Source organism: Leopardus geoffroyi, chromosome D3 (genome assembly GCF_018350155.1).
Source record: "Leopardus geoffroyi isolate Oge1 chromosome D3, O.geoffroyi_Oge1_pat1.0, whole genome shotgun sequence".
NCBI classification, from domain to species: Eukaryota; Metazoa; Chordata; class Mammalia; order Carnivora; family Felidae; genus Leopardus; species Leopardus geoffroyi.
The window spans coordinates 28352647-28378362 of NC_059339.1; the positions used below are offsets into that span (position 1 = coordinate 28352647).

Sequence of the window (25716 nt, forward strand, 5' to 3'; positions counted from 1 at the left end):
ATGTCCCCATTTTTCAGGTAAGCAAACAGAGGCTCATAGCAGCATGCTGTGCTTGGTGGTGGCTCACTGTCACCCTAGCAGCCTGGTGTCCAAGGTCAAGAGGCCTTCTGACCTCTGCTGCCTTGGGAGGCTTCTGGTGTGGGGCAGAGATGTCAGTCCAAGTGGGAAGAACAGGAGGAAAGACTGTAAGGAGGAGGGACCTTTGAGTGGCCTGAACCAAGGGGGCCTACAGGCTGCTCCCACTCGGCAGCACTTCCTAGAAACCTGACAAAGGAGGAAATGGAGGCTCAGAGAGGCTAAGAGGCAGGCCCAGAGAGGGTCAGCCCTAAGTCAGGTGCTAGGTACCTCAGTCTGATGGAGTTGTGATGGACTGGCCTTCTGGCCTGAGTCCTGGAGGAGAGGCCCAGGAGACCTGGGGTCCAGCTTGAGCCCTGGTCCCCGGGGAAAGGCATTAGCTGAGACCACTGTCCTGCCCCTCATGGAGCAGGGAGGGGAGGCTCACCACCAGGCAAGAGTTTCCGCCTGGCTCACCTGGTGTGCCACAGTCTGAGTCTGGGTGAGCAGGACAGAGGCAGTGAAATCACCCTGGGATGGGTGGAGGAGGGAGGCGTCTGGCCTGGGAGGGCCAGGTTTGTCGGGGCAGCTGCCTCCCCTGAAGTGCCACCGCACCAGGGAGAGCACTGACACAGGCCCCTTTGTTTCCCAGCCACATGGGAGTGCTCGGCGATGGCCGAGCTCCGCAGTGCAGGCTCCTGCACAGCCTGGGCTTTGTCGCCCTCTCGTGGCCGGAGCGGGTCTCGGCGGCGTCGGGGAAATCTCGGAAACCCAGCGGGACCGGGTAGACTGAATGGGTCCCCGGAGGGTGTGGAGGCCGAATCCCTGGGATGCCCCTCGCTCCATTGCTGGGACCCCAGGTCCGGATAACAGGCAGAGGCATTTTCTGGGGCGGCCCGGGTCGGAGGGGCGGCTGTGCCGCTCCTGCAGGGGTAAAGAGCAGCAGAGCCAGCTGGCTTGGGTTGGGGCGCGGACCCCCATGGGAGTCGTCGCCAGCTGGCTTTTCTGTATTGATTACTTTTAGTGTGAGCAGCACTCCTCCATGCTTCCTGCTGAGTACCAGGGGCAGATCCCTTCCCGCTCTGGGCCTCAGTTTCCCTATCTGCAGCGTGAAAGGCCCTAGCTTGTAGGAGGGGCCGTGGGGGTGTGGACTCGCACCACGGGGGAGGAAGAGTCACCGGCTACTAGTCACTACTAGTCACTGGCTGCTGTGTTCTCCTGTAGCTGGTCGCTGTGGGCAGGTCACCCCTCCTTCCCTGTCCCTCACTTCTACCTTCTCGGGAAACAGACTAGGTGAGAATCAAATGCAGAAAGCCAAGGGCTGGAAGAGTCCAGGGGTGTTCTTTCCACACTCCCCTCAACTCATCTGAGTTTGGGGGCGCTACGGGTGTTGGGCTGGGGCGGGGCGGTATGAGGGGGGGCGCATCTGTCAGGAGATCTGAGGAAGACCAGCTCCAACTTTTACTTCCCACGGGGTTGTTGCAGTCCCATGCTTGACCTTGTGGACTCTCAGGGACTCCTCTATAAGGAAGGCTGAAGCCACTCACAATGGGTTGCTGAGAGGATTAGTAATTAGCACGGGGCCACCAACTATTCAAAACTTCACCTTGATACTCAAGGTTAAACTCCCAGGTAATGTTTGCTGAGGACAAACTTCAAGCTTCCTGGCTTGAGGACAATAATTAATGGCTGGGGAACCCAGGCACCTGGGGGCTGAGTGAAGTGAAGTGTCCAGGTGTCATTTCAGGGAGGAGGGAGGGGCACCCGAGTGTGATCACAGCAGTGGCCCTGGACACAGAATGATAAACCTAGTTCTGAATTTGGTATTTATCCCCTGCACACCCTTGAGCTTTTACTACATAAGCATGCATCCCTATGTAAGACATAAGGTATGTTTTTGTTTATTCCCAAACTTAAAATAAAGGCTTTATAGTCTAGGGGTGCCTGGCTCAGTTGGTTGAGCATTGGGACTATTGAGTTTGGCTCAGGTCATGATTACAGGGTCGTGGAATCGAGCCCCGTGACGGGCTCAGTGCTGAGTGTGGAGCCTGCTTGGGATTCTTTCTCTCTCTTTCTCTCCCCCTGTCCCTTGCTGATGGACTCTCTCTCTGAAATAAAACTATAAGAAAGAAAGGGAGGAAGGAAGGAAGGAAGGAAGGGAAAGTAAAAACAGAGGAAGAAAGAAAAAGAAAGAAAGAGAAAGAAAAAAAAGAAAGAAAAAGGAAGAAAGAAAGAAAGAAAAAGAAAGAAAGAAAGAAAGAAAGAAAGAAAGAAAGAAAGAAAGAAAGAAAGAAAGAAAGAAAAGGCTTTATAGTCTATGCAATTTTCTGCAACTTTATTCAGGCGGTGTTAGCCACTCTCCGAACTTTATGTTGTTCCTCTAGTTTGTCACTTTCCACTGATGAAGGCATTCTGGTGCAAACCACAATTTATTTCTCTGTTTTCCTGATGATTGACATTCGGTTGTTAAGTTTTCCATTATTAAAAACAATGCTGTATTTGTGAACAGATGTTCTTTTTTTTTGTGTGTGTGTGTGTGTGTGTTTATTCATTTTTGAGAGAGAGAGAGAGAGAGCGAGCGAGCAGGGGAGGGGCAGAGAGAGGGAGACAGAGAAACCAAAGCAGGATCCAGGTTCTGAGCTGTCAGTGCAGAGCCTGATGCAGCGCTCAAACTCACCAACTGTGTGACCATGACCTGAGCTGAAGTTGGACCTTAACTGACTGAGCCACCCAGGTGCCCCCAGAAGTTCTTGAGCATGGGATTAAGGGTTCCTCTGAGGCAAGCCCAGGAGTAGAACTGCAGGAATTGCTATGTTGCTGGGTATTTGCAACTCCCATTTGGATATGCCCAAATTGTTCTCCTCATTTACATTTCCATCAGCAGTGAGCGGTCCAGCAGATTCTTGCCACTTTGGTATTGTCAGAATTTAGTTGCCAGTCTGTTGTGTGAAACAATACTCTTTTGTGGATCCAGCTTGCGTTTCCTGATTGCTGACACAGGCCAGCATCTTTTCATGTTTGGGTTTTTTTTTGCCACTTCAGTTTCCTATTCTATAAATTCCCTGTTCATAGACGTTGCCATTTTCTTGCTTTTATTGATATATAGGACTTCTTTAGATATTCTGAATACTATTACTTTTTTGGTCATATTCTTGTGGACCCCTTCTCCAACTTGGTAGCTTTTAGTCTCACCTTTTTGTGGTATCTTTTAACATAGATTTTTAATCTTAGATTTCACTATTTATTTATTTATTTTTTTTAAAGTAGGCTCCATGCCCAATGGGAGGCTTGAACTCATGAAATCAAGAGTCGCATGCTCTGACACTGAGCCCTCCAGGTGCCACTAGATTTTTTATTTTTAATGATGTTAAATCCTCCTTAGAAACCTGTATGTTTTGTCCTTATTTATCCTAAGGTTATTGTAGAGGCCACTTTTAGGCAACCAACTTGAGCAGGGGAAGGAAACCTGAGTAAGGTAGAAGGTTCCACAGTGACCTCCTACCCGCTGCTGAATACAAACAGGCCCATTAAGTGACCCACATCAAAATATCCGTAAGTCCTAGCTGAACAATGGGTTACTTAAACCCAGGCATAGGTACCAAAAATTGAGAATTCCATAGTTTCCATACCCCCCCCAACCCCTGCGCCCTTAACTACAGCCCTACCCTGTGCACCCCACCTCTTGGCAGACAGCCTCTCCTTTGCTAAAGGCCTGTGGTCCCTTGCAGCATATTAGGTAAACTTCTATTCCTTTGTTCTGCCTTGGGTGAATTCTTTCACCACCTGGGCCCCTGGCCTCCATCCGATTGGGTCACTGCACAATTACAAAAATATTCACTTTCTTCTAAAATGGTTAAAGTTTGCTTTCAAATTAGGTTTGTAAGCACCCAGAATGATTTGTTATGTATAGGGTTAGAGGTCCAATTTCATTTTTCCCCATATAATCAACTGTTCCAGGACTATTAGCCCATTGTTTCCCCACTGATTGAGGGGAAGAATAGTTTTTTTTTTTTTGAAAAAAATAAATCTAAATAAAATATTAGCAACTGAAACCAACAACGTGTTAATAACAATTACAACACTACGAGCAAGTTGTGTTTATCCCAAGAAATCAAGGATGAATTACCTTTAGAAACTTTATTGATGTAACTGAGCTTATAAACAGAGCAAAGCAGAAAACCCGTATGATCTCAACAGACATTTGTCAGAAAAAGCATGCAATGGCTAGTATTTTATTTATTGTGTTTTTCCTTAAAAAACGCATGGTGTTTTTAGAAATTTTTTAAAAGTTCAGGGCCGCCAAAACCAAACAAAAACCAGGCAGGAGCAGGAGAGATACTGCAGTCTCCATTCCGGTGTAAGTCCTATCACAGCCTTTGCTCTGATGGCTTCCTAAGGCCACTTTCAGGTATGTGTTTCTATGACCACAAATAGCATCTTTGGCAAGTCGGGTTTCGGTTTGGCCTTTATCCAACTCCTGGATTCCATGCAGGGCCTGAGAAGCCCTGAGAAATAAAAGATTAATCAGGCCCGGTGGACCCTGTGGTTCTCCACCTCCAAAAGGGCCAGCCTCTCACGCAATCAACCCGAGACCAGTTCTCTTCTCACCCCGAATCACTGACTCTGCCAAGATTGACAGATGAGATCGCTCCAGAGACTGGTTGGGTCTGCCCTTCGGTCCCTCCTAATTCTGCCCCTCCTCTAGGGAAAGAGTGGGGACGTCGGTGTGGAATCAAAGGTTGTGCGTGGTGACACGGGCCTCCCCGGGACTGGGGGCTCCCCGGCCACGGTGGTAGGCAGGGGGGCCCGAAAGGGGCAAAAGGAAGGAGGGCCCCGGTGGGTGGGCAGGGGGGCCTGAAAGGGGTAAAAGGAAGCGTGACAGAGGGGCCAAGCGGGCCAGCGGCGAAGGTCGGAGGGGGAACGAGGCAGGAACCCGCAGAGATTCACTCCGCGGGAGGCCGCGGGCGAGAGGACGAGAGGCCAGGGCCAGGATCGCGAGCGAATCTGGAGCGCTCCGGTGACCTCGGACCAGAGCTCCCTTCTGGTTTGTGGAGATGAGCCCCAGGCTTGACCGACCAAGGAGTGTGTGGCTTTTCCGCCTCAAAGCTACGGAAAGGGAGGAAGGGAGTATGAACCGGAGCGGCGGTTACGGCCTCAGAGCCAGGTGACCTGCAGGAAACACCTCACACTCCTTAACCTCCCTGTGCGCCTACGCAGGTGTCTCGGGAGCGCGCCTCGGACAGAGGTACGCTTTGCGCGAGCCTTCCGCTTACCAGGGCGCCCTCAACGCCCACTGCGCTTGCGCATCCGCTTCTGCCTCGAAGATAGCACACGCTGCTTCAACGCCTACGGCGCATGCGCCATGGCATTGTGCTCTCCTTCCGAGAGCCTGCTGAAATGACTGCACCGCCCCCCTCTCGGCGGGCATGCACTTCCACTCCGCTCGCCTGTGGCAGCGGCCGTCCTGAGCCGAGAAGCTGGCTAGCTCAGGCCCCTGTTGCTGCGAATGCTGGAGAGATGTGTACGTGCTTGATGCCCGCCTGAGATTGGGAAAGATCTGAATTCCGAAACACGCCCAGCCCAGGTATTTCAGACCAGGGATTGCAGACCTGTGTGAATGCACAGACGCAGCCACTCTGGAAGGCTTAACGGAGGTGTCAGTGTACAAAAATAGCTGGTGCTTATTTGTCAGTGGAGTTAGGTGCTGGGCTCAGACGAACAGGAGGTCGCTCGCAGGGATGGCCTGGGGGTCAGTGCAAGGTTGCATGGGGTCATGTGTCTACAGGACCTGTGGCCCCGCAGGATCCCACCCTAGCAGCCCTCCCCATGCCCGTGCTGTTCTGGAGTCTTTGGGAGGGTCAGCTCTTGAGTATTGCAGTCCTGGCCGCTTTGCCGGCTTCTGCGACTATTTACCATTCTCGCCTCATTCCCCAGCCTTCACATCCTCCATGCTCCCTCTAAACCCTGGCCTGATGTCCTTCACAGAGAAATGGGAGCAGCCAGAAGAGAATGACCATACCATTCAACCTCCCATCTCTGAGTGCCTCTTCCCCTTCCCCCAATCCCCTCACTCCTCTGCCAGCCTGCGCTGATTTCCTTCAGATATCTGCATGTCACATTCCCCTGTCTCTTTCAAGTCTTTGTGCAGATGTCACCTTCTCAGGGCCTATTTCCTGACCACCCTCTCCAAACACTCCCTCTCACCCTTCCTTGCTTCATGTCTCCATCACACCAGCTGACAGACTATGTATTTTCCTTGTTCATTTGGTTATTGCCCATCTTCCCCAGCTGCAAGGACAGCTCTGTGAGGTCACAGATTTTTGTCTCCTGTTCTGCTGGTTATATCCATAGCAACTAGAAGAGTTGATTTATTGCCCACAGTAGGGAGGCAAGAGATGTTTGTTCACTGAATTGATAATCACCACCATAGCTAATGTCTGAATGTTTTTCATGATCAGGCACAGGACTAGGCAATCTCCATGCATGATCTCAGTGAATTAAATAATTTCCTGCTATCTTGGAGACCTGCCAGCATATCCTGCCTGCCACATGGACTCAATTGTTATCAGGCTCTGTGTCTCATTTATTTATTTGTTTGTTTGTTTATTTAATTTTAGAGAGAGAGCGTGAGCCAGGGAGAGGGGCAGAGGGAAAAAGAGAGAGAGAGAGAGAGAGAGAGAGAGAGAGAGAATCCCAAGTAGGCTCCACACCCAGCACAGAACCTGGTGCAGGGCTTGATCCCACAGCCCTGGGATCACAACCTGAGCTGAAATCAAGAGTTGCATGCTCAACCAATTGAGCCACCCAGGTGCCCCCGCCTAACCTCTTTTTTTTTTTTTTTAAGTAATCTCTGCACTCAACATGGGGATCAAACCCATGACCCCAAGATCAAGAGTCACATACTCTTCTGACTGAGCCAGCCAGGGGCTCCAGGCTCTGGGTCTCTTGCTGCTTTCTGCAGATCTTCTGTCTCAGTGGAACGCTCACCTCCGTGCAGCCCACATGGAGCTTTAATGTGACTCCAATGAGACCAGAGTCCTGGGTCCTTACCTGGTTTCCTCCTGTGGCTTCCAGCTTGGAAGGAAGTTACTTAGGACTTATTATAGGAACTTTTGGCAGGCCCTGTGATGGACCTGTCTCCAGAACTGTGGCGAGATCCTTGGCAGGATCCTGCCCCCCAGAGCCTCTTTCTCAGCCTGCCCAGTGCCAGCACAATATCTCACCAAATGGAGAATGCACATCAGTCTTTTGCCCAGCTGTATCTGCCCCCCCCCCCCCAGCATAATTTCTAGCTGGGACAGGCACTTGGTATTTGACAAAATGAATAAATAGTCTTCAGGTTCAGGAAATTCTTCATAAAATCTTCAGCCAAACATCCTTCCACTATGAACTTGTGTGTAAGTATTTTAAAAACCATAAATTTGACTCATAGGACTTCAGGTTTGCAGGATGATTTGCTAGAACAAGAAAGGCAGTATGATAGTTACTGGGAAAAGACCAACACTTTGATTTTTGTGTAGTCAGCTACTTCGTGAACACCCAGGAAAGTATCTGAGAGGAGCAATTCAATGCCCTGCCTTTGGGTCAGTGGAGAACATTCAGCATATACTAAATTTTCAAAAAATTTAACAAGCATGTTATTTTGTAATTAAAAATTATAACAGGGAAAATATTAAGATTATGAGTCCCTAAAAAATATACTGACCTAATGTGATGGGACCTCAGGGCACTGAGTTCTTGTGGCTGGGTACTTTGGAGAGTTCTCTCTCCATCTCTAAGGGTATTGCACAGGGATGAAAACTGTTCTTTATTGTACCAAGTATGTGTGGCACACATATACCCTGGCTGTCCCCCAACCTGGAGGTAGGTTATCATCTCCAGGTCCAGCAAAGAAGTGACTCAGGACAAGGGAGTAAGGGCAGAACTGGCATTGGGACCCAAGCACTGTCACTGGCTGCAGCCACTCTCTGCTTCTTCCTGTGCCTCCCAAGTCCCCACATGTGTAGGTCCATGTGACCCCTTCTGTTAGCTTTATTGTGGAACTGGCTGGCAGGTAAGAGAAGAAGGCCCAGCCACTCTGTTGGAGAATGTTTTTCTGGGGCTCAGGGGCTCCAGTCCTGTTTGGTGCAGAGCTTCACTGTCCTGGGGCCCCAGCTCAGGGCACTGTGCTCCTGAACCACAGCAGGCCTGCCCAGGGACAGCCTGGCAGGGAGGACCAGAGAAATGTTGTCCATTTGGGGAAAATGCTCATGGGGGAGAGGGTGGAGGGTGAGGTGCCAGCAAGGACCTGGACTCAGAACAGAAGGCTGGGCTTCCTGTGCTGCCTGCCAGCAATGTGACCTAGGTAACTCCTCTCCTCCTCTGTGCCTCAGTTGCCTCATCTGTAAAGTGGAAGCATTGCTGCCTGGTTCAAATAGATTGCAATGCTGTGATTGGTAGGTTCCAGTCCTGGGAGGAGATGGAGGCTGCCAAAGGTCACTCTGTGTCCTCCCCTCTCTCCTCAGATTCAGGGCAGTGTCCTGCTCCTGACCATCTGTGCGGCTGGCATTGGTGGGACTTTTCAATTTGGCTACAACCTCTCCATCATCAGTGCCCCGACGTTGGTATGTATCCTCTGTGCTCACCGTCACCGTCCCAGTGGGTGCTGGGTGAGGGCTAACAGCTGCCCACTGTGGGGCTTCGGGCCAGCATCCACTTGGTGGCACTTTCTCCCATGTGTCCACTTTCACTGGGATGTCCCATTGGTCCTGTGGATTCAAATTCAAACCCACCTCTACATCCTCTCTTGAACCTGCACGTCCTCCTGGGTCCCTGATGTCAGCAGATAACTCTACTGTCTGCCCAGTGACTGGGGGTCAGCCTTGACTCTGGCCCCCTCCCCCTCAAACACTGAGTCCTTGCTCATTACCTCTAGCTAGCCATTTCTCCCCGTGTCTCTGCCATGACTCCAGTTCAGATCCCATCTTTCCTGCCTGGATTGCTGGTTTAGCCTCCTCATTGGCATCTCTGCCTTCAGCCTCTCAAGTTTGATCAAGCCACTTCCCTGCCCAGAAACATTCTGTGCCTATAGGAATGAGGACAGACTCATCCACCTGAAGTTCAAGGCCTCCTTGATCAGAACCTGCCCGCCTGTCTTCCACCTTTATTCCCTGAACCCCACTAGCAAAGCAGGTTAAATGCAGTTCCTCAAATGCACACAGCCCTCTCTTTAAGCCTCCTTTGTTTGGGAAGCCCTCTCCACTGCATCTGCAGAAGCCCCACAAGAACCATCCAAACATCCTGCCTTCCTTCAATAGTCTCTGGCTGGAAGTCACCCCTCCATCCCCAGCCCTTTGTGCTGACTGTCACCACTCAGGTTGCATGTCGGCTGTTTGCAACCTCCTGCTGGTTTGCTCTGAGTGTCTGAATCATCTTTGTGCCCCCAGCACCTGATGCTGACCTGACCCATGTTGATGTTCAGTGGTGCCCATGGAAAAGGTGAATCTTCCAGCCCATTGATAAAAACTGGCCTGTAACTTAAATCAGAAGGGTGAGTGTCCTGTCCCATAGCTGGGAAGGTTGTGGGGCTGCACACTGTAGGTGCAGGGGAAAGAGCTGCAGGAAGCAGGTCCCAGGACAGAAGTGCAGCTGTCTTCTCCCTGCCTGTCCTGTTCCCTCTACCCTCTCCATTCAGTGACAAGAGGGCAACTGTACCAGACTGACTTCCTGCCAGTTGGAAACCCCCAAAGGAAAGTCCTCCCTAGTAGTTCCAGCTGAAAGGTCTGGGAAGAGTCTGATTGGCTGATTTGGATCATATTCAGGCCAGCCAATCATGTGATCAAGAGGTGGAGCCCTCCCATTGGCCAGTCTGAGTCAGGTGACCACCTTTGGACAGGACAGGCTGTAACTGGGGATGGGAGAGAAGTCCCCAAAGGAAGAGAGGATAGCCTAGCAGAAGCCAGGGTGGGACCACATTCTGGGCAGAAACAGTGACAGCAGCCCAATGCCTTAAAGAAAGGATGAAATGCAGGGCTTAGAAAGGGAGGTCTGAGCTAGCTGTATTTGCTTGTTTATTTGTTCATTCAACACACATGTGAGTGCCCACTTCACAGTACACTTACAGGCTGGAGAAGGATCCACCTGCAACAGGCACTCTTGGGCTTTATCTCCCATGGGCCATCCCCAGCCTCCCAAAATAGGACTTTCTTGGCCTCAGAGGCTCCTCCTAATCCCCTGGATGGTCATTCTTGAGGAGTTTCCGCCAAGGGACAGGGAGGCTTGCCCTGGTCCTAGCTCCCCTGGACAGTCTTTCCCCCAGAGGGAGCTGGCGGGTGCTAGGCTTGACAGCCATTACCCTGAGCTGGCCTGAGCAGAGGAGAGCTGGCCCGGCCCTTAAACTCACTGTCCTCCTCAGGTCCTCCCTCACATCCTGTTGGGAGGCCTGAGATCAGCCAGACACTGACATTTCATCTCTAAGCAAGTGAAGTATGCCCGGGTCTTGCCCAAGTGCAATCCTTCCTAACCATTTGGCCTCCATTAACTGCAGCTCTGGGGGTGGGGCCCTGGGGTGTCCTAACTACCTGACTTCAGCCCTGACCTGTGGCTGAGGCCGTGGGCAAGTCCTTCCACTTCCCCAGGCCTAGTGCCAGTCTAAACAGTGAACACAGTAATGTGTATCTAACAGAGTACTTCTAAGGGCTGTGAAAATTGGGGTCCCAAGGAAATGAGTGGCACACTCCAGATAAACCAAGCAGGTTTAGATACCACAAGGGATGATTTACAAAGGTTGAGTGGGGCAGAGACAACACACAAGACCAGGGAGAGCCCAGTAATGCCAGAGTCATTACTACTCCTACCCCCAAAGGGACTCGTGGAAGGAGTCTGGAAACTGGAAAGAAAGAGCCATATGGAGTAGGACCCCTTGAGAGGAGCAGTGACCTTTGGTTGAGTGTCACAGCCAGCCTGGGGTGACCTGGGAACAAACACCCCTTCTGCCTCTCTCTGATACCCTGCTGGTGCTCACCATTGGCCAAGTCCAAGTCCAACAGAAAGCCAGTCAGCAAGGAGCCCACTGATGCAGGTGGATTCTTGGACCAAAAGCAGGAGGACAAGGGGTGAAGTGGACTCTGAAGGGCAAACAGAGACTGTTCCTGCCCCCTGGCTGGGGAGCAGTATTGCTCAGGACTTGGTGCCTGCTCTGCAGAGGCAGAGCCCTGTGGAGGGGAAGGCCTATTGTATCCAGCCTGTCCCTGGGAAGTTGATCGGTATCTCTGTCCACAGCCCATCCAGGAATTCATCAATGAGACATGGCAGATGCGTACTGGCCAGCCACTGCCCGACCACCTAGTTCTGCTTGTGTGGTCCCTCATCGTGTCTCTGTACCCCCTGGGGGGCCTCTTTGGAGTACTGCTTGCTGGGCCCCTGGCCATCATATTGGGAAGGTAAGGGCTTTCTGGGTACACCCCAAATGCCCTTTGATGATTGGTACCCCAGTCTGTAAGCTGAGGAATGTGGGAGAAGGAAGATGCCCTGTAGGCCCAGGCCTAGGTCAGCTCCCCAGCCTCCTACCCTACCTGTAGTTTCACCACAAGAGTCACATTTCCAAGTGGATTTGGTAGAGGGAAGAGCCCTGTGTCCTGAGGGAGGGAGGACTCCTTGTTTCCAGTTCCATTTCTCCAGCAAGTGATATTGGACCGTAAACAAGTATTTCCTCTTCAGACCTCATTCCCCTCTCTGTATCCAACTGATGCAGTCTTGGGGTGCAACCAAGACGGGCTCATAATGAATGAATAAATTAATGGAAGAAAGAAAGAAAGAAAGAAAGAAAGAAAGAAAGAAAGAAAGAAAGAAAGGAAAAAGAGGTGCCTGGCTGACTCAGTTGGTAGAGCATGCGACTCTTGATCTCAGGGTTGTGAGTTTGAGCCCCACATTGGGTGTGGAGCCTACTTAAAAAAATTTGTTTAGGGCTCCCTGGGTGGCTCAGTCAGTTAAGAGTCTGACTTCAGCTCAGGTCATGATCTCACGGTTTGTGAGTTTGAGCCCTACATCAGGCTTCTCTGCCATCAGTGCAGAGCCCACTTTGGATCCTCTGTCTCCCTCTCTCTGCTCCTCCCCTGCTTGCACTTTCTCTCTCATTCTCTCCCTCTCACTCAAAAATAAATAAACATTAAAAAAATTTTGTTTAAGTTTTTATTTATTTAAGCAATCTTTATACCCAGCGTGGGGCTTGAACTCACGACCCTGAGATCAAGAGTTACACGCTTTTCTGACTGAGCCAGCCAGGTGCCCCTTGAATAAAAAAATTTTTAGAGGGAGACAAACCATAAGAGACTCTTAAATACAAAGAACAAACTGAGCATTGCTGGAGGGTAGGGTAGGGGGATGGGCTAAATGGGTGATGGGCATTAAGGAGGACACTTGTTGGGATGAGCACTGGGTGTTATACATAAGTGATGAATCACTAAATTCTACTCCTGAAACCATTATTTTTATTTTATTTTATTAATCTTTTTAAAATGTTTATTCATTTTATTTTATTTTATTTATTTTTTAAAAAAATTTTTTTTTTCAACGTTTATTTATTTTTGGGACAGAGAGAGACAGAGCATGAATGGGGGAGGGGCAGAGAGAGAGGGAGACACAGAATCAGAAACAGGCTCCAGGCTCTGAGCCATCAGCCCAGAGCCCGACGCGGGGCTCGAACTCACGGACCGTGAGATCGTGACCTGGCTGAAGTCGGACGCTTAACCGACTGCGCCACCCAGGCGCCCCTGTTTATTCATTTTAGAGGGAGAGAGAGAGAGAACATGAGCAGGGAAGGGGCAGAGGGAGAGGGAGACATGGAATCCAAAGCAGGCTCCAGGCTCTGAGCTGTCAGCACAGAGCCGGATGTGGGGCTTGAACTCACAAACAGCGAGATCATGACCTGAGCTAAAGTCAGATGCTTAACTGACTGAGCCACCAGGAGCCTCTCCTGAAACCATTATTTACACTATATAACTGTATATTAACTACATATATAACTGTATATATTAACTATATATATAGTTATTAACTATTATATATATAGTAACTGTATATATAATATATATACTAACTATATATATATAACTACGTATATTAACTATATAACTATATATTAACTAACTTGGATTTAAATAAAATAAAAATAAATGAAAATTTTTAGAAGTCTACTTGAGAGAGAGAGAGAGAGAGAGAGACAGGCTTGGACTGACTTGATGAAAAATTGTAATAACTGGAAAGATACTGGAGTAGCTCATAGAATGAAAGGAAACACTCAGAAGCCAGGTCTTAAGAAGAACAGGACCTGAGATGGTGCTGAGGATCTCAACAGCCAGAGCATTGGACCATCCTTCTGGGAAAGATGCCTTCAGTGCATTAGCTCCAACGACATACACATTCTGTCTCCACTGTCTTCATTCAAGATTCAAATCCAGAAAGACAGATTATTATTGACCCACTGTGGGTCACATATCTACACCAGTGAAGCAGTGGGAGAGAAGCATTGTGGGGCAGAAAAAAACAAATGGCTACCAGAGTCCACCAGTTTGCTGGCCGCCCCGCATGTGTAGACCCCTTTGTCCCCTGTATTCAGCTCCATGCGTGCCCTCCTAATGTTCCTCACCCATCTCATCATATACATCAGCAAAGTATTCACCTCTCCCTGAGTGAGACCACTTAGAGCCTTGTCTTGTCACACCACAAGGGCCAGTATCAGGAAAGCATTCTTTCTGAGTCCAGGATTTCCACGTAATGACCATTCTGCCAGCCCTGCCAATACTTCTCAATGTTCTGCAATCTACACAATTCATGGCAAATTAACCTGCCATCAAGATATCCCACAGAAGGAGGAAAGGATAAAGAGTAGGGGAAACACTTATTAAGGAACAAAAAAGTAGTGGGTGAATTTATTTTGAAGCACATGATGCAGAAAGCCTGGTAGTGCAGGTAGAGTTCTACTCTGTGGTTTTGGAACTGGTTCCAGGCTTTGCTTGCATTGGCGACTTCATCCTCCAGTTTTCTACTCTTGTCTTGAGCCAGTACTTCCACTGGTTGAGGCTCTTTGCCTGTCAGGGTGACCCAAATCTTTATTCTTGAGTGGGCTTGGTGGTCCTAACAGCGTGGAATGTCCAGCAGGTTATTACCCTAAGAGGTCATCTGCTTCTGGATGGTGGGACTCACAATGCAGTAATGAGTTCCATGGCACCAGCCCTTCTTCTTTCATTGATGTAACTACCTTTCTTGGATGCAGATTACATCCATGTTTGTGTATTTAACAGGTGTATCTGTTAGGATGCCTTCAACTGCAAGTAACAGAAAATCAGGACTTAGTTGGCTGAAACAATAGGAGGTCCTTTGTCTCACACAAGAAGTGTATAGGTGGGTGACTTCAGGTCTACCTCAGTGCCCTGGATGTGCTCCTCTGAGAGCACTTCGTCTGCCGGCTCCACCGCGTGTTGGCTTTGTCCTCGGGCTTACAGCTAGAAAACTACAAGTGCCTCACTCAGAGGCAACATTATCTAGCAGAAAGGGGATTTCTGCCTAGCTGATGTTTTTTTTTTTTTAATTTTTTTTTAACATTTATTTTATTTTTGAGACAGAGAGAGACAGAGCATGAACGGGGGAGGGTCAGAGAGAGGGGGACACAGAATCTGAAACAGGCTCCAGGCTCTGAGCTGTCAGCACAGAGCCCGACGCAGGGCTTGAACTCACGGACCGTGAGATCATGACCTGAGCTGAAGTCGGCCGCTTAACTGACTGAGCCACCCAGGCGCCCCTGCCTAGCTGATGTTTTAAATCCAGAAGAGAAAAAGCTTTTCTTTTTTTTTTTAAAAATTTTTAAGTGTTTTTATTTTTGAGAGAGAGAGAGAGAGAGCGAGCGAGCATGAGCAGGGGAAGGACAGAGAGAGAGGGAGACACAGAATCCAAAGCAGGTTCCAGGGTCCAAGCTGGCAGCACAGAGCCTGACATGGGGCTTGAGCCCACGAGCCATGAGATCATGACCTGAGCCAAAGTTGGATGCTTAACTGACTGAGTCACCCAGGTGCCCCAGAAAAAACTTTTCAAAAAAGGTGCCATGTCTCATTGCCCAGTACCAGGCCACTAGCACAGAGAACAAGATCACCAAGGCTAGGTTAGATTGTTGGGTTCACACCTGAACCTTAAAGGGTAGGGGCACATTCCCAAACAAATTTAGGCTCTTCCTGCAAAACAGAAGAAATTAGCTATTATCTGATCATTGTTGCCTAAATATCTAATGATACTTGGTACAGTGTCCTTATGTGATGGCACTGGCAGAAGATTGAAGGGAAGGAATTAAAAATTCAAATTCAGCACACGTACCTGTTTCATTTATAACAACTTGCTGTCCCATCCCCAGGGCAAGGATCCAGTGTAGTTCATCTTCCACCCAGTGGCAGACTGAAGTCCTGACATGTGTTGCCATTTCTGGGAGTCAGGGTTGGGTGTGTAGGGTGGCAAGGTGGTTAGTCTGGAGATAGGAGACCCCTATCATTGAGTCCATATGCATTTTCCTTTTTTTTTTTTTAAGTTTATTCATTTATTTTGAGAGAGAGAGAGAAAGAGAGAGAATGAGCATGGAGGGGCAGAGAGAGAGAAAGGGAGAGAGAGAATCCCAAGCAGGCTTCATGCTCTCTGTGCAGAGCCTGACACGGGTCTTGAATCCATGAAACGTGAGATCATAACCTGAGCCGAAATCGAGAGTTGGATGCTAAACCAACTCAGCCACCTAGGTGTCCACCATGTGCATTTTCTATCCTTGTGACTCTACTTGATTTATGAGGCAATGGAGTGACCACTGGGTGGGCTGAGGAAGGCTGCTGCATGCTATCCCAGAGGGGTTCACTCTGTCTGCTTGGTTTTTAAGAGCCTTTTCTTCAGTGGAAGGGAGATTCTGGTGAGTGGAAACAGGGACATGTATAGGTTCAAGTTTTGGGCTAATTCTGAGAGATCCATCTGTTTAACCTTCCGACACCTTCTTGAAACCAGTCCTCAAATCCTGCTTCATCTAAGACTTTGACTATCTGACCAAATCCTTTGGAAAAGGGGACAAAATTCTGTGCTCAAGATTCTGTCTACAGGAAGGGCTTCACTTTTCCAGTATCTTTTAGGGCCACATCTGAGAGTGCTTTAATGCCATAGCCCTACATTTCTGGCTAGAACTACTGCGCAGAGCCATCTACAAACCAGGGTTAAGCTTTGTTTTGTTTGTTTCAAACTGAAGACAAGAGGGGCACCTGGGTGACTCAGTCAGTGGAGTGTTTGACTCTTGATACTGGCTCAGGTCATGATCTCATGGTAGGGGAATCAAACCCCATGTCGGGCTCCACACTGAACGTGGAGCCTGCTTGAGATTCTCTATCCCCCTCTCTCTGCCCCTACCCTGCTCTCTCTCAAAAATAAATAAACTTTATTTGTGTGTGTGTGTGTGTGTGTGTGTGTGTGTCCCAATAAAACTTTATTTGGAAAAACGGGGCAAGCTGGATTTGATCCGTAGGCTATAGCTTGCCACCCTCTATTTTTGGGGATAGAAATATTTATTTATTTATTTATTTATTTATTTATTTATTTAATTTTTTTTTTCAATATATGAAGTTTATTGTCAAATTGGTTTCCATACAACACCCAGTGCTCATCCCAAAAGGTGCCCTCCTCAATACCCATCACCCACCCTCCTCTCCCTCCCACCCCCCATCCAACCCTCAGTTTGTTCTCAGTTTTTAAGAGTCTCTTATGGTTTGGCTCCCTCCCTCTCTAACTTTTTTTTTCTTCTTTCCCCTCCCCCATGGTCTTCTGTTAAGTTTCTCAGGATCCACATAAGAGAAAAATAAACTTTAAAACAAAAAAACTGAAGAAAAGAAAGAGGCCCTGGTGTGCCTTGGGAGAAGGGTGGCAGTGTGGTCGTGTAGGCGTGCTTACATGAGTAACCTGCTCATCAGAACCTTTGGGGCCACATGGGGCATCACTTAAATAGCAATTGAATGCTACTGGGCACACTCAACCTTAGCATAGGTGTGTCATACGGCACCCAGTTCATGATGGGTACATGGCCACTAGGGGTCCTACAGCCTTGTGTTTATTCCCCGCTAAGGCCTACTGACAAGGCCAGAGTTATTTCTAATTAAGAGGATGGTAATTCACTGAAGTAGAGTGGCTGTACTCCAAAACTCTAGGTCTTGCATTGTGATTGTTCTTCTAGACAACTGCCACAGTCACTTGGAGCATTACAGGGTCTCCTAGGTCTAAAGGGGCGAGTGGCAGAGCTCTTTGCACTTAGTTTGGACTCCCTAGAGAATATTCTTCTTGCTTAGCTCTGCTGGAAGCTGCTAGGTTTTCAAATCAACTGATATATGTGCTAAATCACAACAGCCTGTGTGGTGCAGGCTCCCTCCAAAATGGGAAGATCCTCTGAGATTTGCCCATCCTTAGAGGGAGGGCAGAGAGTTCTCATGCACTTTGGAGGAAATATAATGACATATCTTAGCTTGTTGAACCTCAGCAGTTCATTGATGCAATGGCCCCTTCGTTTTTCAGTTTCTACTCTTTGTCATGCTTGTACCTTGCAAGACCTCTAGTGTACTATTATAGTGCCTTTCTCCATGTCCTTTCGGTATAAAGTCATCAAAGAAGTGGGCCAGCAGGGTGCCCTGTGGGATGTGTAGCTCCCGGTGGAAGGGATTCTGGCCCAGAGCTGGAGAGCTGCTCTAGCCTCAGGCAGGTCAGCAAAGGTATATTACTGCCCCTACTAGGTGAAAGCTGCATGTTTCTGGTGCTGTCTGTGTATTGAAATGGAGCAAAATGCATTTACCAAGTAAATACCCCACAGTTGAAGTACTTTATTAATTCACACCACCGAAGAAGCCACCATATATGGTTTTCTTTTCTTTTCTTTTTTTTCATATATGGTTTTCAACTGGAGTTACTGCTGGATCAGGTTATAATGGATGTCATTCTCCATTCTCTTGACTCAGCAGATCTATGCTTTAACATTCACATTCTGTCACCAGTGTGCTGTTGACTTTGGGCAGAATACTGGCCTCCACTAGGTTCCAGTTTCCCTGTCGGTATAGTAAGCTGTATGATCTACAGTGAGCTCAAGCGACTGTGTGACAGCCCTTCCATGCTCAATATCAGGAATCTCAGAGCCGATGCCTCCTCACTGACATTTCTATTGCCTGCTCCCTGGTTTGCAGTCTGTCCCACTGAGTGAGGCCTGGGCCATCAAGCCATCCTAAAAGTTCTGAGAAGTGACTCTATAATACATGGAAGAAAATGTGAGGGGATTGTAATTGGCTTTCCATGCATCCCTTCCCTTACTCTGAAAGTCCCTGCTCTTCTTCTCTATGGTTTAATTGTGTCTAAGAAATCAGATGTTAGGCCCCTCATTTTACAAAGGAGTAGGAAGAAAGCAATGCTTAATCTGAAGAGATAAAGCCGTAAGATGCAAATTTTGCACACTGTGGTGCAGGCAGAAAGGAGAGGGACTTCAGGTATCTTGGGAGATGGGTGTGACAGTATGCCCCAGGTAGTCTGTAGGCACAATGGCTAATGGACATTTCCCTTCATGTAGCTTAGACTCCTTGACACGGCTCACACATGTTCACACATAGGTCTGATCAGGGCTGGCTGGGGCTGCAAAGAGGGATCCCCAGGGAGAGTTCTGCTAGACTGAACATGAGCCTCTCTTACCTGTATTCTACTTTCCCCCCAGGAAGAAGTCCATCCTGTTGAATAATATCTTTGTGGTGGCCACAGTGACCCTGTTTGGCTTCAGCCACAGACTAGGCTCCTTTGAGATGGTCATGCTGGGAAGGCTGCTCTTGGGAGTCAGTGCAGGTATGGGGGGAGGGCAGCCCATCCTGCCTCTCTCTTCCTGCTCATTCATGTATTCCATTTATTCATTCATCTGTTCTCTTTATTTCTTTCATCCATTCATGTATTCTCTTTCTTCACATTTTTTAAAATGTTTATTTATTTTTGAGAGAGAGAGAAACAGAAAGAGCGCAAGCAGGGGAGGAGCAGAGAGAGAGGGAGACACCGAATCCGAAGCAGGCTCCAGGCTCTGAGCTGTCAGTACAGAGCCCAATGTGGGGCTCAAACTCACGAGCTATGAGATCATGACCTGAGTCGAAGTTAGATGCTTAACTGACTGAGCCACCCAGGCACTCCATTCACATTTTTCATTCATGCCCACCTCTTCTTTTGCAAAATGATTAAATATGGTTTCTCTTAAAAAGGCTCATATAAGTAGACACTTAAAGTGGATATAGAAACATGAAAATGTTTCTAAAACTCACACAGGGTGTGAGTACAAACATACCCAAACCTATGCTGACAGAGTTCCCATATTTGAGCCATACTCTAAGCCATGAGCTTCCTGGCAGCCAAGGTACAAAGGATGCATTCTTGGGTTTTCATTACAGAGGCAGAGTAGGCTGTTAGGGACTCCTCAGTTTCTGGGGTTTGTCATGTGAGGAAGCAGAGTTTTGAGCACATCCACCTGGGTGTTTAGGGATACCCATCAACAAATCCCCTCTTGACTCAATACTGTTTATATGGCCAGGTGTCTATGTCTATATTAGTTACCTATTCCTACGAAAGAAAATACTCTGAAACTTACTGGTTGTGCACACATCTAGGTGTGAGCATGAATGTCCAGCCCATGTACCTAGGGGAAAGCGCCCCCAAGGAGCTCCGAGGAGCTGTGGCCATGACCTCAGTCATCTTCACTGCCCTAGGGATTGTGATAGGCCAGGTGGTTGGACTCAGGTAAGCAACCTGCCTCCATGTGCACTGAGTGGTTTGAGGGGTGCCAGTAAAAGCCCTTCGCCTAACTTTCTCCTCTATCCATTAAGTATTAAGGCATTGCTTCTTTGTATTAAGAAATCTTTGTATTGAAATCCTGTCTACACCTATCTGGCCAATATATAAAACAGGTGTTAGTCAACCACACTTCAGTGTAAATCACCATTTTGCATCCTCTCCAGATCAGGGAGCAAAGAACAGATCTTAAAAAGGGAGAGGGTGAAGATTTGGGCTTTTAAAGGGGAACGTGTCCTGGTCATCCCAGAAAAGAGGGGAGAGGGCAGATCCCAGAGCCCTGGGAAGAGGAGTTGCTACAGATAAGGTGGAGCCAACACCTGGAGGGAGGGATCTTGGTGTCCAGACCCAGAACTGGTTTGAGGAAACAGAGAGCAATGCAGATCCTCTGCGTTCAGGAGGGCAGGCAGGGGCCAGGTGGGTGGGTCAGGGGAGTAGGGGGCAAGTGGGCAGGGCTCTGGCAAGAAAGTACCTGGCCCAGCCTCTCTTTTGCCTCCCCAGGGAACTCCTGGGGGACCCACAGGCCTGGCACCTGCTGCTGGCCAGCTGCCTGGTGCCTGGGGTGCTCCAGCTTGCCTTCCTCCCTCTGCTTCCTGAGAGCCCACGCTACCTCCTCATTGACCGTGGAGACATGGAGGCCTGCCTGGCAGGTGAGTCCTTGTGTTCCCAGACCACCCTTGACAAATGGGCACATCTGTCCAGAGCATGTGAGTCTCCATTTCTTGGGTTTCATTTATCAGGAAAAAGCTGTCCCTCCTTTTTTGACAACCATTCATCTCTTCAAAACTATTTACCAAGGGGTTGTCCTGAGTGCCAAGGCAGTGGGATAGAGCAGACCTGAACCCTGCCATCCAGGAACTGTAGGATGGTGCCAATAAAGAGCCCCGCCCCCCCCCCCCCCCCCCCGCCATATATGTAAGATGAAACATGTTAAGACCTCACAGACCCAAGGCCAACTGGGTGCTGATGGGCTTATTCATTAGCTATGGCCATGATAGTGATGCCCAAGGAACAATACCAAATCTCTGGCTTAAAACAATAATCATTTACTGCATCCTCCACCCACTTACTTGCTGGGCAGGCTGCATGACTGCTGATATCAGCTGGGCCAGCTCATGGTGTCTGGGAATCAGCTGGAGGTCAGCCAGTCCAGGCTGGTCTGGGCTGGAGTAGTTTAGCTCTGCTGCACATGACTTTCCTCTCACTCTTAGTACCAACAAGCTAGCCCAGGAATGTTCTTATTACAGCGACAGCAGAGGCACAAGAAAGCAGATCCAATTGCACAAACACTTTTCAAACCCATCGTCCACCCCCCCGCCCATGCACATTAACATCCCATTGGCCAAAGAGAGTCCTGTCCCTGAACCCAAAGTCAAGGGATGGGAAAATCAATGGCATATCCTCTCCCATGGCAAGGGGTATAGATTTGGAGAAGGGTGAAGACCAGGGCCCACTCAGGCACCCTCTCAGCTTGCCGTTGTGGCCACAGCTATTATTGATATCCCTCCCCTGTGCAAAACATGCTCAATGCCATCCAGGACCCCACAGTCTCATCCAATCATGGTGTCAGTCTTGAAGTCCAGGATCTTAAGATCACATCAAATCTATACGTGCCTTCTCTTGATCCAGACACCTAGGCACTAAAAACACAAGTCTGCCCCTCTGAACTCAGCACACAATGTGAAAGTAGGACAGTGTAACCAGAACTAACCCTCATTCCAAAGACAAGGAGTCAAGGAAGCAGGACGCAGTCACCAATCCTTAATGCCGATGCGCTCTTAAGAAAACGCTGCCAGATCTCCCTGCCTTGGGGGTAGGGAATGTTTCATGATCAAGTCCTGGCTCTGGCCCCTAGGAGGGGCTCCCCAGGTCATGGTTTCCCCAGGTTCTTGCTTCTTCCCTCTGAGATATACTTCCTAGTCACCTTCTGAAGAGGGCATTGCAAATGTACCCACAGAAAGTTGGGCACATTCAAATTGTCTTGGTCCCTTTCTCTCCAGGCTGGCAGAGCGTTTGTCAATATAATTTTCTTGAAACCGATGTGATTTTTCTATGTATTTGATCGATGTGCCAAAAAGCCATACCCACAAGTCTTTCTGAGGCATGCTTCTCTCTTGAGACTCACTTACTGGAATTTGGGGCATGTTGGGAGGCTGGGGACCAACATCCTTAAGCCTTCTAAGTGCCTCTTTTTCCATTGCAGTGAGTCTCTGCATTAAGCCACACCCTTAATTCGATTGTTGCCCTGCGTCCATGACTCACTGGCAGTGCTCTGGATTTGATCTTTGCTTTCAGGCTGTCACTTAATGTGAGCCTCTTTTTGCTAACTGGAGAGGCTGGAGATAAGCAACAGGTTTATTTTGTTTGTTTTTTTATTAAACCAACCTAGTGAGTTCTGGAACTAAATCTTTTTCCCTCTGAAGGTTTTTTGAGCTCATGTTTCAATATAGTAAGCTTAGAATACTCAGCTAACAGCAACCAGTTCATGTTTTCAACATATAGAGGTTTCTTCACTCCAGTCCAGAAGTTCATTAGGTCTGTTTGTTTGTGTTTCTTTATTTTCTTCCACACTACTGCCCTGAATACCCAGGCTTCCATTTTTCCAGCCTCCTCACCATCTTCTGCCTGGTCTTGGAATCAATGCCATAGATCACAGGTCTAGTATGGTAGCACCTACTCCTGGTACCAGTTAATTCATTAGTTTTGTATTGCTGCCTAATAATCACATCTCATGGCAAACCAAAGAAGCAATTACTTAGCTCAAGTGTCTGTGAGTTCTCTGGGGCTGGCTGATATAGGCTGTGCCTAGCTGGTGGCTCTGCTGGTCTTGGTCATTCTTCAGGTCAGCTGGGCACTGGCAAAGTTAGGACAGTCTCAGCTGGGCCATTTCTGCTCCTCCTGGGACCAGTGGGCTAGCCCTATCTCATGTCTTTATGGTGATGGGAGAAAAGCAAGTAGAAATGAGCAAGGTCTCTTAAGGCTTGGGCAGAAATTTGCATATCCTCCTTACAACCTCATTCTATTGGCCAGAGTGAGTCACATGGCACAGCGCAGTGCCAAGGAGCAGGATGCATACTTGCCCCTTTTGTGGGGGCAGCTAGAAAAATCACCTAGCGGAGAGCATAGATACAGGGAAGGGTGGAGAACTGGGGACATTGCATAATTGTCATCTGCCACAATTGTGTCCCCTCTGATGTATCCACAGAACCCCCAGCTCCTAAAGCCTTTTCTGGTTCTTGATGCCCTGAAATGACAGGGACAGGAAGATCATCCCCATCTGATCAGGGGGACCCAGAGAGAGAGTGAACAGAGCTGGGGTGGGAGCTCACTGCAGGGCACCAAGCAGAGGTTGGGGGAAATGAGGCCCAGCGCCCTCTGCCCTTGCATCCTGCTCTAGCGCTGCAGCGGCTGCGGGGCACCACGAAGGTGGCGGAGGAGTTGGCTGAGCTGGAAGAGGAGCGTATCTTCTGCCAGGGCCGGCGCGCCCTGCGCCCATGGGAGTTGTTCCAGGATCGCGGGCTGCGGAGACAGGTGACAAGCCTCATGGTCCTGGGCAGTGCCTTGGAGCTTTGCGGAACCAACTCGGTGAGGCTCCCCGCTGCGTCCTTCAACTGGTTGGGGGTGGGAGGGCTGCAGACCACAGGCAGCTGGCAACCCACCCCTCTGCCCCCCTGTCCAGGTGTATGCCTACGCCTCCTCCGTGTTCCGGCAGGCCGGGATCCCCGAGGGGAAAGTCCAGTATGCTATCGTGGGGACTGGGAGCTGCAAGCTGCTCGTGGCCTGCGTCAGTGTGAGTTCATCTGAGTTTGTCGTGGGCTCAGGGGTTGACCCTCCACCAGCCCTGTGGGGGTGGGGGTGCATCGGGTGCTGACACCTGGAGGAGTGTCTTCTATCAAGTCCTCTACCTTGGGCCCTTTTCCACTCCAGTTCACTATGCTCAAATGGGGCGAGTCAGCAGCATTTGAAGTTTATTTATTTATTTATTTATTTTGAGAGAGAGAGAGCACGAATAAGGGAGGGGCAGAGAGAGAGAGGAGAGAGAGAGGGTGAGAGAGAATCCCAAGCATCACAGAGCTGTCAGCACAGAGCTCAATGTGGGGCTGGAACCTGCAAACCTTGAGATCATGACCTGAGCCGAAACCAAGAGTCGGTGCTTAACCCACTCAGGCCCCCCCTAATAATGTCTTAATCTCCTGAAGCAATCAACTGCTCCTAATTGCTCCCTCACACACACCTGGAGCTGCCCACTGCTGGCCTTTAAACCAAAGGAAGCATGCTTCCAGCGCACAGGTCAGTTACTGAGAGCTCCTTTCCTTTGCAGTGTGCAGTGATCGAGATGGTGGGCCGCCGGAAGCTGCTGATAGCGGGGTATGGTCTGATGGCCTGCTGTGGAAGTATCTTTACAGTGGCCCTGTGCCTGCAGGTAGTGGGGCTGGGCATGAGGGTTGTGGCTTGGGGCAGCCTGGTCTCCACCTCACTCCACCCCCTCTGCCCCTTGCTGCAGAGCCCCCTCCCCTGCATGCCCTACCTGGCCATGTTCTGCATCTTTGCCCTCATCCTCAGCTTTGGCCTTGACCCTGGTGAGTGGGCCCAAGGAGCTCTGCACTTTGGGCTTTGCTGAAGGAACACGAATGTCTTCACGAATGACAAGTGGCTATAAATGCAATGTCACCCGCATGCCCTGCCACCCAGCCCCCCTGTACTGGGGCTTCTGGGAGGGAATGGCTGGAGAAGAGGACAAGGGGCCCCCACTCCTATGTCGGGGACAAGGTGGCAGCCCTGGCTGGCAGCCCCTGTCCCTGCTCTTCCTTCTAGCCGGAGTGACAGGGATTCTGGCCATGGAGCTCTTTGACCAGAAGGCCCGGCCTGCTGCCTCTATGGTCTGCCGGGTGCTCATGTGGACCATGCTCTTCCTGGTTGGGCTGGGGTTTCCCTTCATCATGGTAGGCACCCTCCCCACCCTTCCCTTGCCTTAGGTTTTCCCCTGTGTCTGCAGGAGAGCCCCAGTGGGAAGTCTCCATCCTGGGAGCCTGAGGCTGGAGGGGATGGGACTCAAAAAGAGGGACAAATCCCTCATCATGACCTGTCATATGGCTTTATGTCTGGTCCTGAACAGGGCACACACCAGGTCTCAGAGACTCTTTTCACTCACAGGAGGGCTTGTCCCACTTTCTTTATGTGCCTTTCCTGGGTGTTTGTGTCTGTGGGACCATCTGTACTGGCTTCTTCCTTCCCAAGACCAAAGGCAAGACCTTCCTGGAGATCTCTGAGGAACTTCACAGACTCAACTTCCCTAGGCAGAGCCAGGGCCCTGAGTGGCTGGGCCCGGAAGTCATCCAGGCCACAGAGCTGTAGTTCTGTAGGTGTGGTGGGCCCCAGATCCAGCGGCAGCTCTCTTCTTTGCTTCCTGCCCAGGGTCCCAGCCCTCTGCGTTCCCTCCTTCCTGCATTCATTTGTTTAATGAGTGCCCGTGTAGCACCTACTGCATGCAGGCTTGGTGCTAGGTGCTTAGCAATCCGTGGTGAGCCAGAGAGATGGGATCAGGACCTACTGGTGCTCCCCATCTAGAGACAGTTAACTAACAGGCAACCAATCAAAACATTATTGCAAACTTGGAGAAATGCAGTAGGAGAAAATACAGATTATGAAGTGAGTGCATACTAGGGAGCCTGGCCTATCTGAGGAGGGTGGTCAGAAAAGAATTTTCTGGGGGTACTTGGCTGACTTGGTCAGTAGAGCATGCAATTCTTAATCTTGGGGTTGGAAATTTGAGCCCCATGTCAGGTGTAGAGATTACTTAAAAATAAAATCTAAAAAAAAATT

At 49.4% G+C, this 25716-nt stretch overlaps 1 protein-coding gene across 1 annotated transcript; it reads left to right on the forward strand.

Moving 5' to 3' along the window:
* Positions 1 to 25716, forward strand: SLC2A11 (solute carrier family 2 member 11). Its single transcript, XM_045459268.1, has 15 exons — positions 1 to 17; positions 707 to 838; positions 5272 to 5419; positions 5600 to 5638; positions 8559 to 8657; positions 11314 to 11474; positions 18785 to 18909; positions 19713 to 19842; positions 20395 to 20543; positions 23291 to 23478; positions 23573 to 23683; positions 24215 to 24316; positions 24398 to 24473; positions 24709 to 24836; positions 25048 to 25716. The coding sequence occupies exons 1-15, from the start codon at positions 1 to 3 to the stop codon at positions 25246 to 25248; spliced, it is 1806 nt and encodes a 601-aa protein (XP_045315224.1). The 3' UTR covers positions 25249 to 25716.

Bases quoted from the DNA above. Each gene is read 5' to 3' on its own strand.
- SLC2A11 (XM_045459268.1), top strand. The intron at 20,544-23,290 runs GTGAGTCCTTGT...ATCCTGCTCTAG, and splicing joins CATGGAGGCCTGCCTGGCAG to CGCTGCAGCGGCTGCGGGGC. The intron at 23,479-23,572 runs GTGAGGCTCCCC...CCCCCTGTCCAG, and splicing joins AGCTTTGCGGAACCAACTCG to GTGTATGCCTACGCCTCCTC.